We start from the raw sequence: 16,284 nt of genomic DNA on the forward strand, positions 1-16,284 counted from the left end.
TGATTTTATTAAAAATTTATTCACACAACACCCACATACATATTCATGTGAAAATTTCACCAACTCAGACCAGGAAGCTTGAAGAAAATTGGAAGCCGATTTGACAATGCCTGGGTAGCTTAACAACTGCGAATACGCCGGTTTTTATTCGGCACACGTTTTCAAACGATTGGGTTATTAAATTATTATTGAAGCATAATTAGTTTTAAAGTGGCGGTTTATCGTCGCATTTTTATTGCACCGATAGCGTTTTTAAATGGTTGTTTCTTAATTTTATTGAATTCATACTTTTGAATTTTATGTACGCATGAATTCGTTTGTTTGTATATAATTGTAGAATGTAGAAAAGTAAAAAAAAAAAACAATTAAATGTTTTTTATCACTTAAAAACAAAAATTAGCGCGTACACTTCTGTTAGGTGTTTGGTTGAGCTCCTCCTCCTATTTGTGGTGTACGTTTTGATGCTGTTCACTACAGTTTTAAGCCGACTCTGACATGGCAGAAATACACTCGGACGTTTGCCATTGCCTGCCGAGAGGCGGCAGCTATTAGAAAAAACAACGTTTCTATCGTTTTGCTGCTTCATGCACAAAGACTCCTGCGTACTACCCTCGCCTACGACGAGTTATTAATAAATTCAAATAACTCAAAGCGAAAGTCTTACAAAAATAATCAGAATCATTTTCAATAAATTCAGGGAATATAAATTTATTATATTCGAAACATTTATTAACGATTTTATTAAATGTCAAACTCTGCCAATAACAAATAAGATAACGTTTCTTCTTGAAAACCCCCCATAGAAATCATATCCTCTTATTTTTGTTTTATTTTAAAAGTTATTTTGTTTTTCTCAAATATGAAAGAGGATTGCAGATTTAAAAAATCAACTATATAGGGTTTTTCATTAAGAGCACTTGAACTTTTTTTTCATAGGCATTCGAGATCATTATGTATGGAATATAATTTCGGCCAAATGGGCGCTAAGGCGCAGCTGGATGACAGTGAGCACAGCTCGTTGCGCATCTACGAAAAATTAAGGGCCGAAGATATCGGCGCGCCGTACCAAAATCCATACAAGAGAAACCTGATTAATCGCCCGTGGAATTTTATTGCTCTAAATCCGGCAATTTGACTTGTTTTCAAAGCTCCTTAACCGAAAATGGACATACATTTTTTTTTATTATGACACTTTTGCAGCAAATAAGCAATATTAAAGGGTTTATTAATCTGGTTTGCAATATATGGCCAGCTAAGTGAAAATCCTATAGAAATATAATCAGTTTACTCATAGCCGAAGGCCTTCAACTGCTAGTGCCAGAAATTAAATTTTAAAATTGTTTTTGTTTACTTTTTTAAATAAATAAAAATAATAATCACTTGTATAAACAATCTTTAAATTTGCAAAACATAGACAAATATTCATGTTCAAAAAGATTTTCCGAACCCCTCACAAGAGTGCAAACCTCACAAGCAAGCAAATTCGGGCAAGCAGCAGATTTTATAGGAAGCTGTTAAAAGGAATTTTAGGATTAAGAATTTTGTACGCAGTAAAACTCAATGAAATTAAAAACCTTTAACAGTAACTCCCGGAATTGTAAAACCAATTTATGCTGTTTCGTCGCCTCACTTCGACAAAATCAACAATGCACGCATTCCAACCCACACAGTGCATTGGCTATAACGCAACTGCGAGTCTCAACTCATTACAATGCACAACAATAGCAAAATGCAATCCAATTCCAGATAATCAGCCCTATAAATAAATCCATTGTAGATTCTACAAAAAAGGTATTACAGAACTTCAAGGTGGCGCAATCATCCAATTTTGTTTTTGAATACATTTTATACTAAATAAAGCAAAATGAATTTGAATGGTGAAAACCTTTATTTTATCCTTCACGTTCTCCATTGCTTGTCTGTTCATATATTGCAATTGTCTAGTTCAAAAGTGTCAAATATGATTGACGTACGACGCCATTTGCAAAAATTATTAATCTTCGAATGGGGTGAATAATTTTGCGCCATCTTGCATGATTCATCGCCAGCTCTTATCATTGAATCCTAAAGTCTTTGAAGTTATTTTTATTATTTTCTACTTTCTAATCTGTCTAATTTGTCTCAAGCATTCATCAGGAATCGACAGGCCTAACATCCACTCTTTCATCAATACTACGTGAACCAAGAAAACAAAACATTCGCTACTGGGATATTTTATATATTTACATACATCCGTACATACATTCGCACATGCATTCATACATACGCACATCTAATTATTTGCTTTTCACACACGAACTTGGTTTTTAGGTCCCTATACGGTTTATCTTAATCACTGTTAAACCATTTAAGATAAATCTAATACGATTTTTGGATTTATCCACATATCATACTTAAATGTTTCGTATCAGGAATTAAAACAAGTTGTTAAATTAAAACTACATGGACTGAATATGCTTATACTATACAGTTCACGATACAATTAACGACCGATTGCATACCTAGTAATATGTGCCCATATTATGAAAGTGGTCTAAGTCAAACATTTTAAGAAATTATGTAAACATAACTGAAAATGGCGCCGGCCCTCTTTGACGCATTTCTACATTGTACATAATAAGTGGATTTTTTTTTTTCTTTTTAAAGGCCTAATGCATCATCAAAGCTACCGCCGCAGCAATAGTATGTCCGGAGACTAAAAAACTCCTTCTCCTGGAATTGCTTTCGCATTACTTCATTCCTTTCTACATAAAAGATGAAAGCAAATTACTTATAGAACCCTGAGCATTATTATGAATTGATAGAAAAGTGTAGAAGAAGAAATGCATTTTCGATTAACGGAATATCGCAGCCAGTTTTTATTTTAACGAAATCACTAGAAGAGTCAACAAAACAAAGAAAAATAATGCGGGCGAAAGTGTCTTTTGGCTGCAAATTCAATGGATGAGATTTTTCAAAAATTAACCTTATAAAATGTTCTATAAAACTTCTTTAGATGATTCTAAATTCCACGTTTTGAATCATTCACCTAAAAGAAGAAGACCAAAAATATAAGGAAATGTTAAACTACTTCCATTATACAACACCACTAGACCAGTAACGGAAGAAAACTATAAAGATATTACCATATGTGTTTACTACCAGATATACATATATCCCTCCAGTTTTTGGAAATAATAAAAATGGATTACATTTCAAAAAATAATTAATAAATATCCATGAAAGATTTCATCAAAGTTATTGTTTCAAATGAGTAATTTATAGGACATTCAGAATTTTGAAAATGGTCAAACTTCATATTCATAATAAGAGTTATTCCGAACAGCAATCTCCTAACTAGCCTTGTGGCGAAAATTGCCTGCTGTGAGGTGAGTGGTTTCATTTGGAAAAAGGAGAGTAATTTATTTGCTCCGCCAAGATTTTACGATTTATTTTTATTTAGTTTTTATTTATTGTATATTTTGGTAAATTTTTTGTTTATGACAATAACACAAGCCAATAATTTTATAAAAATGTTTCTTAACACGGCCAAACAAATATTTCTGAAAGAGACCAGACCAACATTACCGACTTTGCTTTGTACTATTCCAAAGATATACATGTTTTTTCACGGGTCTTTAAATTTTAACATTTTGGTCGAAGTGCAATATTTTTATCAAAAATATCTTCAAAATATCATTTTTTTTAAAGTAAATTTCCACAATGTGGAAGCGTTGTTTTGGCGTTAAACGATTCAAGATGGCTTGTCAAACCTTACTGAACAGAAATGTCAACACAGTTTGCCATTCACAGTTGTCAACCATAGTTGTCGATATCGATAGTTCTCATTGAGCTAAAAAACACCCGATACTTGTTTTGAGAAGGGGTCAGCAAATTTCATTTAAGTAGGAATTAGAAGAATAAAATCTACCACAAAACATAGAATAAAATCTAGCACAAAAATTTAAGTTGTTCTAGAACTTATTTTACCATTAACTAATAGAAGAACCGAGCAGCAGAGAACTGCTTTTATGCTGTTACAACAACAAAAACACCAGTAAAAGAATCAAAATTTATCCGCCATTTAATATGTCACCTTTCATTTGACCGCGCGAAAAATTTTCTTTCGACCTACCAATTCACTCTTTATTTACAAGCCATTAGTTGACGTGTCAGTTCAAAGTGAATGAGCCGAGTATTATGTAGCGATAAAGTGTTTTGTTTTGGAAATTTTATCGAATCCAAAAAAAAATTGTGTTATAGAAATCTTTCTCTTCAATTCCAACTGATGGGTTTTAGAGTTTAAATGGTATCGTACTCGCGTTGAAGATGAACCACGTAATTGAATTCCAAAAAAATGTAAAAACACCAGAAATCGTTGAGCAAGTGTACGATAATTCCATGAAAAACTACAATGGTAACGCTGTTGGGTAAATTATGGAGCAGTATTTTGCAGAGCTTCCAGAAAATCATTACAGCGCACATTAAGTCAAATGACCGTTTTTGCTGTGCAAAAGTGATAAGAATAAAAGTGCCCTTTTACTTTTGTTGTTGTTGTTGTTTTGTGACTAGAAATACTTCAAAACAAAGGTACGTGGATTTTATTTTCACTTAATAAAAATCACCGTTACACAGGCACGCGTCAAAGTCAATCGACTAATTTTTGGTATAAATTTGTTTGCGAGTTCAGCAGTTCTGGGTGAACTTTGAGTTCGCGTTTCTCGAATTGTGTTGAAAATAATTCATTATTTAATGAGTTAATTACAACTGAAAAACAATTAAAATTGACAATTTATTTCAAATTTTTGCGTTTTAAGAGCAATTCCACTTTTCTTTAGGCATCCTCCGTATAAAAAAAGCGATATGTTTGAGATATGGCGAAAAGAACGTTCACAAAAAAAATGTGTGCCGTTTTTAATCATGTTCTTGGATAAATTAAGGTCATTAATATTTCTGATGAAATGAAGGAGGATTTAATGCAAAAAATACACATTTTTACTGTAAAATTAACGCAAAAGTGGAAAAAATGCCACAGAAAAATAAACGTCTTTAAGAATCAAAATCATGTGTGGCTAAATTCGGAGTTCAAGTTGGTGGTAACTAATAACATTGTTGGTCGTCCGCGTGTGGCATTCAGCGAAAAATCAGAATTTGGCAAAATAAAAGAAGCCGCAGACCTTTCAACTGAGAAAGCTGATACTAATCTTCTTGTGCGTCCAGCAGCGAAGACATACCTAGAATAGGCGGCTTTTACTGAACTTGCTATTTTTTCTGAAATAACTCATGTTGACAAAGATTTTATATTTCGTTGAAAAATAATTTTTATTTTAATTTACACGCCACCACATACAACAACAAGTTCAAGGACACCTCAAATGGATGCGAATCAAGAAGAGGCGCAACGTTACATTAATGTCGCCTTACGTGAAATCAACACTGGAAATTACGATAATGCCATCAAACTATTCAGAAAGGCTAAAGAGCTAAGCCCAGACTCACAAGCATATGAATTGCAAGAGCTGCTAACCAAATTTATTGCCAACGCTTCAGCGCAGCAAGCAAACAAAAAAAATTTTATTTGTTTATCCTGTCAGTTCAAAATTAATTCAACTAAATTTGAAGCATATTGTTTGAGGCAGCCAAATATTTTCAAGAGCTTTATTCCTAGTTACCAATGACTTTTACGCTCCATAAAGTACTTATACTCGTATACTCAAAACAAGTAATAGAAAACACAGTACTTTCAATAGGTTCTTTTGGTGAAGATGCTGCTGAATCGCACCATAAAATATACAAAGCTGACAGATTGCATCAGGCTCACAGAATCAACCGCACCAATTATCTGTTAGACGTATTTAATAGGCCTCTCAATACTTCAGATCCATTAATTTCCAAAGTATTCGTAAATAGACGCTTACAAAAGCGCAAACATTCCACACTTCCTTCAGAAAAATTAATGAATTACTATGTTGCGAAGAATTTAATCTTACCAACCAAGGCGATGAATGTGGAGATGTCATATTTAATTTAAATATACAAAATTGATTAGATGTAAGTAATTAATAATGTTCTCTACAATTAAAAAAAAAATGAATTGTCAAGTTTACATTAATTGTTGCAAAAGGGTAATGGGTTAAATTAAATGTTTTTAAAGAATTATTCTTACTAGCGAATTTCTGACTAGTTTTGGTTTGAATATCATGGTTTTCTAGCTGTAATTAATTTTGCACAGAAAAAGTAGTCACTATATGTCAAAGTGCAGCGACAGTATTACATTATAAGAGAAAAAATTAATATAATTTCATTTAAAAAATTATTTTTTTCTTATTTTGCCTTCTTACTTCCCACACAGCCTGTATAATATGTTCATATTTAATTGGTTACAATGGAAACTGCATATTTAGCAAACTGTAGCAGTCATATTAAACGCAGCAAAACCAATTGAGTTATTATTCTATTAAATACAATTAGTTTACGACTAGCGCATACATACAAATATATAGTACGCTAATTTAATAGACTAGCACAAAATAGATGTATAAGATATGATAATATATAGAAGACTAACCTGAAAACAGACTCATCGTAGAAGAGTAGAATTCGCAGCGGTTGCTTAGCGACAACAGTACTGCGTTTTTGCAGGCTGTGAGTGCCTTCATGTGGATGTGGCGCATCGGCCATCTCAATGCGGACGCCATGGACGACCTGAAATAAAAAAAAACAAAAACAATAAAGAATTGATATATGGGTATATATTTTAATAGTAGCATGGATATATATTTAATAGTTAAACTTGTAGTAAGAAAACTCAACATGAAGTTGTATATAGAGCCATGGACAGATAAATAGCACAAGTGTGAACCTTACATGTTAAGTTAAGTTTTTAGTACGAACTTTGCTTGGATCAAATAAATTAGTGGATGGAACTTTTAGTGCTCTATTTTATTTATGCTTATTGCTGTTTTGAAGTGGACCCAAAAATATCACATTTTAACTTGTGCAGCTGAGAGTAAGACTTTAATATTGTTTCAGCGATTTTTAGCATAATTTTTTGTTTCTTAAATAAAATTTTAAAGAGTTTACTAAAAATAGGACGTGGAAAACATTGCATGAAAAGAGCTCTTATATACCGTATGAGTCAAAACGGAAAAAGCTTTGCCGAAATAGCTGAAATGATGATATGCTCTCAGAAAATGGTTTATAATGCTCTTAATTTAGTTAAGAAAGATTCATCCTACTAAGCAAAAGACGGAAAGAAAACCAAAGCCGCGAAAAAACTGGTGTCAATGTGATTGGAGCTACATTATGCAAGAGCAAAGCAGATGCTTTTAAGCCGGCACCACTTGAAATAAACCAAGAATCTAGTCTACAGGTATCCAGAAAGCTTGAAGAAAGACAACGTAACGAAGCCCAGTTGTTTGGTCGCATAAGCAGAAAAAACCACTCCTCTCAAAAAGACATATCAAACACCGATTTGCCTTCGCAAAAGCCCACAAAGACAAATCTATTCAGTTTTGGAAAAACGTACTTTAGACCGACGAAACCAAAATAAATAGGATGGGATCAGATGGGAAAACTATTGTACGTCGTCCAAAAAATCGCGCGCTAAATCCGAGGTTCACAAAAAAAGTCAATTAAACACGGCGGAGGAAGCTTCATGGTTTGGGGAGCTTTTACCTGGCATGGTGTTGGGCCGATTGTTCGCGGGGTTGGTAAAATGGGTATACTCCAGAATAAAATGGAGCCATTTGTGTTTGAGTTTATGCCATTAAATTTAACATTTATGCAGGACAATAATCCAAAGCATACTGCAAAGGCAGTGAAGCAATGGCTCAGAAGAGAAAAAATTAATGTACTGGATTGGCGGGCGCAGAGCCCTGATCTCAATCCAAAAAATTTAGTAAATCCAGAGTAAATTCCACAAAATTTTTGGAATGACGTTAAGGTCAAAATCGCCAACAAAAATTTTAAAAATGTTGATGGTTTGTGGGCCGCAGTTGAGGAGGCTTGGTACTCGATTCCAAAGGAAAGTTGCCACAAGCTTATAGGAAGCATGGAGCGACGGTTTGAAGAAGTAATCAAAAACGGTGGATGTAGTACAAAATACTAGCCTGGTAAATCAATATTATTACTTAACTATCTGATTTGTTTACTATTTTTGCTTTTATTTGGAATTTTCTAGGATGTGCTATTTATGTGTCCAGGAGGTTTCGTGAGTTATCAACGTGCTCGTAAATTAAATCAGAAATGAAATTCTTTTTGACCATTTTTTTTTGTTTTAAAGTGGAAGTAAATAAGTTTTTTATTTTTTATGTTGCTTTTTCTCCAAAATAATTATTTAAAAACATGTTCAACTCTTTGCTTTCAAAGTCTAAATGTGCTATTTATATGACCATGACTGTATGTGTATATTTTAATGTATAATATATTTATATTTTAACATACAGGGTGTATGGCACTCGAAGTATAACCAACTTCAGACCGCTCGCGCAACTGATACACGGGCATCAGCTGTCTGTTAGTTGGCTAAATGACAGTCCAGAGTATTGTTTACAAGTGCGCGGAAGCTTTTTGCCCAGAGTAAACGCGAGAAAAGAAAATCACTAATGGAATAGTGTGATTATTATATTTGGCTGGAAAATCACAACCAGCAATTGTTCGTGAGCTCGAGCACCTTAAGGTAAATCAAGTTTTTGTTTATCGCACCATTACTTGTTAGTTAATGATACTAGTAGCATCACGAAACGTCATGGAGGTGGTCATCAGAAGACTGCAACGTCACGTAAAATGGATTAAAAAGTGCCCATCAAATGGCGAATCCGCCGGTTTATTTGGCCGACCGTTTATACGAGAATTTGAGTCCTCGATTGGCCACCAGGAGACAGCACCCGCCACAGGTAATGGTTTGGGCCGCTGTAACCGCAGATGGGCGCTCTCCAATCGTTTTCATGGAGCGTGGCGTCAAGGTAAATGCGAAATATTATCGGGAAAGTATTCTGGAAGTTGCTTTGAAGCCGTGGGCAGACAAACATTTCCGGGGTAGACCATGGACGTTTCAACAGGACTCGGCACCGTCTTACAAATATGGCTAAAAAACAACGTTCCGAACTTCATAACGTCCACACAATGGCTCTCAAATTCACCAGACGCGAATCCGATGGATTATTCTCTTTGGGCTTGCCTTTGGAGAGCAAGGTCCGAACTAAAAAATTCACCAGCCTCGAGGCGCTGAAAAAAACCATTGTCCGCGAGTAGGCCAAAATACCTCCAAGTCACATTCGGGCAGCTTGCGATTCGTTTCTGGGCCGTCTCCAGACCATAGTCAAGGCAAAAGGTGGTCATATCGAGCAAAATTAAATTGTTTCTTAATTTTGTTTTATTTTCACACATTTTTTACTTTGAATTGAATAAAAGTAATTCTCCTAAATTAGATTTATGGCCTTTTTAATTGGTTACACTTCGAGTGCCGGACCCTGTGTATAAATAAACTTTTAGTAAGAAAACACAACATGAAGTTGATTTGGCTTAAATTTAAATCTTAAATATTCAAAATATTTTATTGTAGAGATTTCCCATATCGTCGGCGCCGCGGTAAAAGACATTTTCTGTTACGTCACTAAATGGAGTATACTCGCATACCGTGTTAAAAAACGGTATTTTCAAGTTATTAAAATAGTTGGCAGTTATTACTTAATGATGTTTTTTACTCTAATGTTAAATTTTACTAAAAGGAGTTTTCAGCTAAATTTATTTAACATTTGTAAGAAACTTATTTTTTATTTAATCCGTTATTTAACAGTACACCGCACTTGATAAACATTTTTACTAGAGATTGCATTTGGCACTATGTTAAGCTGAATGCATGAAATGCCTTACCTTTTCCTTATATCTAAATTATTAAAGTTATGTGTGTATACGTAGCATTAAGATGACTTTCATTTGCATTTGCAAATTATGTATGTAGTTACAATTTGTCAAGGAAGTGTTTTGATATCTACTAATTACCGTAATTCAGACATATTACTCCAGAAAATGTGTATTTTTTAATGGTTTTCTTTCAATCTTTGGTGTTATTTGACTAATATAAATAATTCATTAGCCATTAGTAGAAAATAGTAGTTTACACAGACGTAAAGAACAAAAACAATATACACTTCAAACACAGCTGTCAAAAAGTCTTTTAACATTTACAGTTAATAGCATTAAGTTATAAAGGGTAATCTGATTGGAGGTACTTTTTCCAATAGGGTTTTTTGACAGATCACGCATTACTACTGTCAAACTAAGTACCTAATTTTTTCAATATTCATTGACATTTCATCATGGAAAGACTGACGCCTCAACCACGTTTACCAATCATACAATTCTATTACGAAAATCGACGCTCTATGAAAAGTGTTCATCGCGCGTTCAGGCGTCCTTATGGTGAACAGCGATGAGACATATTTTAGGCTCAATGGCCACGTCAATAAGCAAAATTGCCGTATTTGGACTGTAAAGCAATCCGAAGTCATTACATTCATTGAAAATAGCCGTAGGGCGCGCCTATGGCTGGAGAAATCATCGACCCATATTTCTTAAAAGACGAGGCTGGCATCAATGTAACAGTGAATGGTGAACGCTATTGCACAATGATAAACGACTTTTTGATGCCGGAAATTGAAGTCCGTGATTTACACAACAACATGACGCTGGTTCCAACAAGATGACGCCACTTCCCATGCAGCCCGTGAAACCATGGATTTACACAAACAATGAATTTTTATTAAGGACCCCAAAAATATATAAGAAACAATTTAATCCATTCAATTTGAGCGAAAAAGATTTATACATCCGCTGTAGACTAGATAAAGCCACTGGACAAAAAGATTTCAATTTTATTAATCAAAAAAATGTATACAAATCCCTCATTTACTGAAAGAGTGTCATGATCCAAAAAATTAAAATGTCGAGGAAAACGGCTTCAAAGTTTCAATTTACCATGCTTCCTTAACCGTTTGAGTGCGATTCGTCGATATAGCGACGATAACTAATTACTCCAAATTTGCGGCGCGTTGCTATAGCGACGATTGCATCACTGTGCATTTGGCGTTCGGCTAGGAACGTGTTGAATATTATTTTGCGATATTTATAAAAAATGTATGTCATATAAAAGTATAAATTAGTTGAGACCGTTAAAAACAATTTTTATTTTTCGTTCAATATCGATATTTTGAAAATAAATTGCGCAAATGTGTAGTATGTAGTGTAAAAGGATCTAAAAATCCAAAGCGTTCCCGGCTAATATGCAACATTTGCAAAAAAGGTGTGCATGGTACATGTGTGGGGAACCACAAATGTGCCAAAATTTGAATAATAATGCCGGAACTTGTTGTAAAAAAAAAAAAAGATGATATTAAAAAAATGTAAATAAGTTTTTCTTATAATCATAACTAATAGTTTAGTCTACAAAATAAAAATAAAATTATTGAAATATGTAATTTTTTGTGTTCTCTATGCTTATATTTGTAAAGCCATCATATTTCAGTTTTCTTAGACCAAATTTTGCTTCGCAATTTTCGTATGTATTAAAGAAAATCGCTTAGCACTCAAACGGTTAAATAAAAGTAAAGACTAATGAGCTATATAATGAGTTACTGTTATCAATATCGCCATACACATACGATATTAACACTTTGAACAACAATATCTGTCTTATTATAAATTTAAATTTAAATTTATATTTTATTTATATTATTATACAATATTATTAAATATTTAAATTTATAAGTATATTACTTATTCTGCATTCGCATCCCATTTGCATTTAGTGCCTTTAGCTGCTCTATACGGTGGAGAAAAATCAGGGGTCGTCAACATCGAACCGTTAATCGGCTCTCAGCTATTTGGAGGAATCAGCTGATTTGCTGCCATCATATGCGATGTAACGGCAGCTGGTTTACGACAAAGACTGTGTTGGTGATATAAGAAAAAATGATCATTTCATGATCATTTCACTTCATTGCGCTCTGATTTGACGAGAAAGAATACGTTTGAAATGACCGGGTGAAATTCTGCTGCCGAATCCCTAATGATGTAATATAGCAGCCGAAGTTAGTCTCAAAATTTTGCTTCGGATGGCAAACCTTGTTACCTATCATCCTTGACTAATTTACCTTCTGTAAATGCAGCTCATTTGCTAGCCATCAAGCAAGCGAGAAGAAGCCACCAAGAAGCACATAACTAACTTCAAGTAAACAATGAGCTGGGTAAACACCATAACGCCTGTTTGACAATATTGAGTAAGAGATTTTTTGTAAAGTAATAGAAGTTCACCCAAAAGAGCTGATAAACCAACAAGCTACAATGGTTTTAAACTTCGCATTAGTATTTAAGGGATTTCCCGACGCCGGGATATGGTTTGAGCACTAAGCACACACTACAATGCAGTCCATGAACTCCATTAGCTCCACCTACCTGATATGTACACATGTCATGTAATGAGCACGTATGCGTAATGTGTAATTACGTCCAAGCGGTTGAAAGTAAATACGTTGAAAACATGAATTTGTACAATATGATGGCGAAAATTATTATTAGCTTTGGCCTTTGAAAGCTAATTACGAGTCTAAACGTCGACGCGGTCGTCAAAATATGATAAATTATACGCGTAACTATTTTAGATATATAAAAAAAGCAGCGTTGGTAGATTTATATTTACACTTACATTTTTAGAGTAACGGTATATTGAATGCATTCACTTTTATATAATATTCTGTCGATTCGGTGTTAACAATTAAACGAAAAAAATTTAATGCATACGCATTGCTGCAAAATTAAATGATGAAAGTCTGGTGGCTATTATCCAATATTATAAAAGTAAATTTTTTTATTAGACAACTTACTAAAATTTTCCATGCAGTCTAATTAGTTTAAAGTTGAATGTTTAAACTGGAAACCAATTTAAACTGTACGTAGAATGTTATTCTTTATAGCCATTTGATGCAAATTCATGGAACCAGTCTTCTCTAAGTAAAGGGTGTTTTCTTAAACCTTGAGAACTTAAAGTGATAATATATAACAGAAATATTATTGAAGTGACTTTTTTTTAATATTATAATCTGGTAGATGATTTCATGGCATTCCTGTTTTTAATATATTATTATATCCGATATGTCCGTCGCGGCTACGAGTTACATGGTTCATTCTATCAGTCCAATTGTTGGCTACTTTTTCCAATAAATCTAAATAGGCACGTAAGTCCAGATCATTCCGTAAAATGTTCCACGTAGACGAAGGACAGAGGCCAACAAGCTGGGAACGACAACAAATCGACATTTCATCAAACAAGCAGCGCATGCGCGTCTTATCTCCTACATACCTATGCCGTATGAGTGGAAGCGGTAGAGCACTTAATTTAAAGTACATGGATGGATTTTAGCGGCAGAACCAAAAAAATATTATTTTTCTGTTTTGGAATGGATATGCAAAGGGCATCTTAACACGAATTTCTGGTTAACAAAAAAATAATTTTACCATATTATTTTATCGTATACTGCCACCCTGATTTTCCAAAACATTTTCTGTGATGTCCGCTCTAGCTCACAGATGCAACAGAGGGAACATGAATTGCTTTCTGATATAACCCGTTTTTCATGCGAGAAATGTAGGGAGCAGAGCTCAAATGAAATTCTAGAGCATCTCCTTTGCAAACGCGTTATTCAAAACCCGCTTAAATATTTGCAGGCACTACCATTTGACGGATTCGAAGACATCTCTGCAGTGGGTTTGCAATGTCTCCTTAAATTCTCAATAAAAACTGGCAGCATGCGGATGGATTATTTCAAAAAGCATAACTAATGAACTCTATCTGGTATCGCTATGTACTGAACCGGTCTATGCAAGTCAACAAATTCAACCTAACCTAAAATACTCCGTTTTTTTAAAGTGTTCAAAATGACTTTAATCTATGGTTATTACGTCACAAACAAGAACGATAGAGTACAAGATTGTGCCTTCCCACGGCCGTGACGTCAGAACAGAAAATAACTCTTCGGCCGCCGTAGCCGAATGGATTGGTGCGTTACTAGCATCGGAATTCGGAGAGAACATAGGTTCGAATCACCGTGAAACACCCAAATGAAGAAAAATTTTTTTCTAATAGCGGTCGCCCCTCGGCAAGCAATGGCAAACCTCCGAGTGTATTTCTGCCACGGAAAAGCTACGCATAAAAAATAGCTGCCGTTCGGAGTAGGCTTGAAACTGTAGGTCCCTCCAGTTGTGAAACAACATCAAGACGCATGCCACAAATAAGAAGAGGAGCTCGGCCAAACATCAAAAAGGGTGTAATCGCCAATTATATATATAGAGATAAATATATACAATATATAGAACATATATAAATATACCCTATGATCAGAAAGTACTGGGTATGTTTAAACAAAACCAAACAGAGTTAAATTTCAGGCAAATTAATTTTATCTGCTTCAAAATTTGACCCGTCTGAAGCAAGCATGTGCCAACGTTTAACCAAGTCCTCCATGCACCCCTGGTAGGCCGACGGAGGGATGGCCTTCAGCTCCTTCGTCGCATTCTCTTTGATCTCCTCTTATCGACTGAAATCTCCTTCCACGAAGTGGCAACTTAACCTTGGTAAACATAAAGAAGTCGCACGGGGCCATATCATGAAATTTAAGGATATTTGGGCATAAATTCAACTCTTATACATTTAATATTCCATGAAGATTTGACCATCAATAGACAATTACTCGAAAAATGCGCAGATCACATCGATTGGTGCTAAGAAATGTTAGCAAAATTTGATCTCGGTGCATCCAGAGATGGCTATAAGATCGAGATAGGCGCTAAATCATGAACCATGTATCTATGCGAATGAGCAGCTCGAAACGAAGCAACAACCGAGTTATTTTAAGACAAATATTGTTCGAGCACGAAGTTCTTTGATGCAAATGGGCGCCTGTTTGTTTTTCGGAATAATTAGACATATTGATATTCATGGACAATATTTTGAAAAACAATAAAGCCATTTTGTATAAATATTTATCTTTCCTTGTCTATCTTAAAAACTCGGTCTATTAAAATCTATACGGTCAATGTAACCGAATAGGTTGGTGCGTGATTACAATTCAGTAAGGCCCGAGCTCCAAACCCGCTTTAAGCATGAAATATCAAATGATGGAAAAGGTTTTTTGTAATAACAGTCGGCTCGCTGCAGGCAATGGCGTTTTTTTGTGTTAAATGATTATTATTTTGTCCATATGACCTTATGATCCATATTCCGACACCACTCTAATATTATATACTCGTTTTGCAGATACGATTTTTTCGCGAGACACGTTTCATTACGGAAGAGTTGAGGGCAGGCGTTCTTAAGTGACGGTCCCAGCTTAATGCTTAATGAAAAATCCTGTTTGAATAGTAAGGAAACGATACGAGTATAATTTCCATCTTTGTTGCGCTTCGTAGTGGTCCGGTATAGCTTCTCGCAATAGACGTCATCTTTACTAAGCTTTTCTTTTCTTGGGATGACTTCCAATTCGCAAAAGGCAGCTAATTGTTCGTCCAGTGTAACTTCACTGAGATGAATGGTTTTCTACTAAATGTTGTAAAAGCTCCTCATAAAAAGCCAGCTGCCGTTTGGAGGTGGTGTACAACTTTATGCGCAGATGTACACATACACTGGCGAGTATAATTAAATTCCCCCGTTACGGGGGCTCTGCACGATTTCATATGTATTCACACACTCGTCCAATCAGTAGTTGTTCAGTCGGCAATGAAGTAACATTGTATTAATTTTTTTCGTATGTCACTAACACAATCTTAGTTTTTTCGTAAACAAACGTCTTCGTGACTCCAGTTACTTCAGCTTATCAGCTGAGTCCATCAAATTCGATGGGAGCCGAATAACGGTCTGTTATTACCTTCTCAATTCTTTTCCCCATAAACTTTTTTTTAATATTTACAATTTTTTCGAGTATGTTGTTTTTTTTTTGTTTTTATGTTATATACTATTATCTCTACACTCTTGCATATTTTAGTATACGATTTTTCTTTATCTTATGATACTTGCAGGCAGTTCAGATGTCAAGCGTTGTAACTATTAAAAATATCTATAATAGGAAAAAATAAAAATAAATAAAAGCTCTCATTCTTAAGTTAAAAACTAGTATGAGCCGAAAAGTGAATTTCCAAATTTTGTGTATAGTGTTTTTAACATAAATACTGTTTTTCACCAACTGAATAAGGAACTGAAAAAATGTGTATGCTGAAAAAATAAACTCGACATTTATGTCTGCCTACACATGC

General features: G+C 34.5%; 1 protein-coding gene across 6 annotated transcripts in view; it reads right to left on the bottom strand.

Annotated features, from left to right (window-relative positions):
- The window catches only part of LOC128855155 (leishmanolysin-like peptidase), a 66,557-nt gene that overhangs the window by 32,084 nt on the left and 18,189 nt on the right, over positions 1-16,284 (bottom strand). For all 6 annotated transcript variants that reach the window (XM_054089849.1, XM_054089850.1, XM_054089848.1 and 3 more), the window contains one exon: positions 6,548-6,684. In XM_054089849.1, the coding sequence (XP_053945824.1) occupies positions 6,548-6,684 (137 nt within the window). The remainder of the gene's footprint in view (positions 1-6,547; positions 6,685-16,284) is intronic.

The sequence above is a fragment of the Anastrepha ludens genome, chromosome 2 (assembly GCF_028408465.1).
Source record: "Anastrepha ludens isolate Willacy chromosome 2, idAnaLude1.1, whole genome shotgun sequence".
NCBI classification, from domain to species: Eukaryota; Metazoa; Arthropoda; class Insecta; order Diptera; family Tephritidae; genus Anastrepha; species Anastrepha ludens.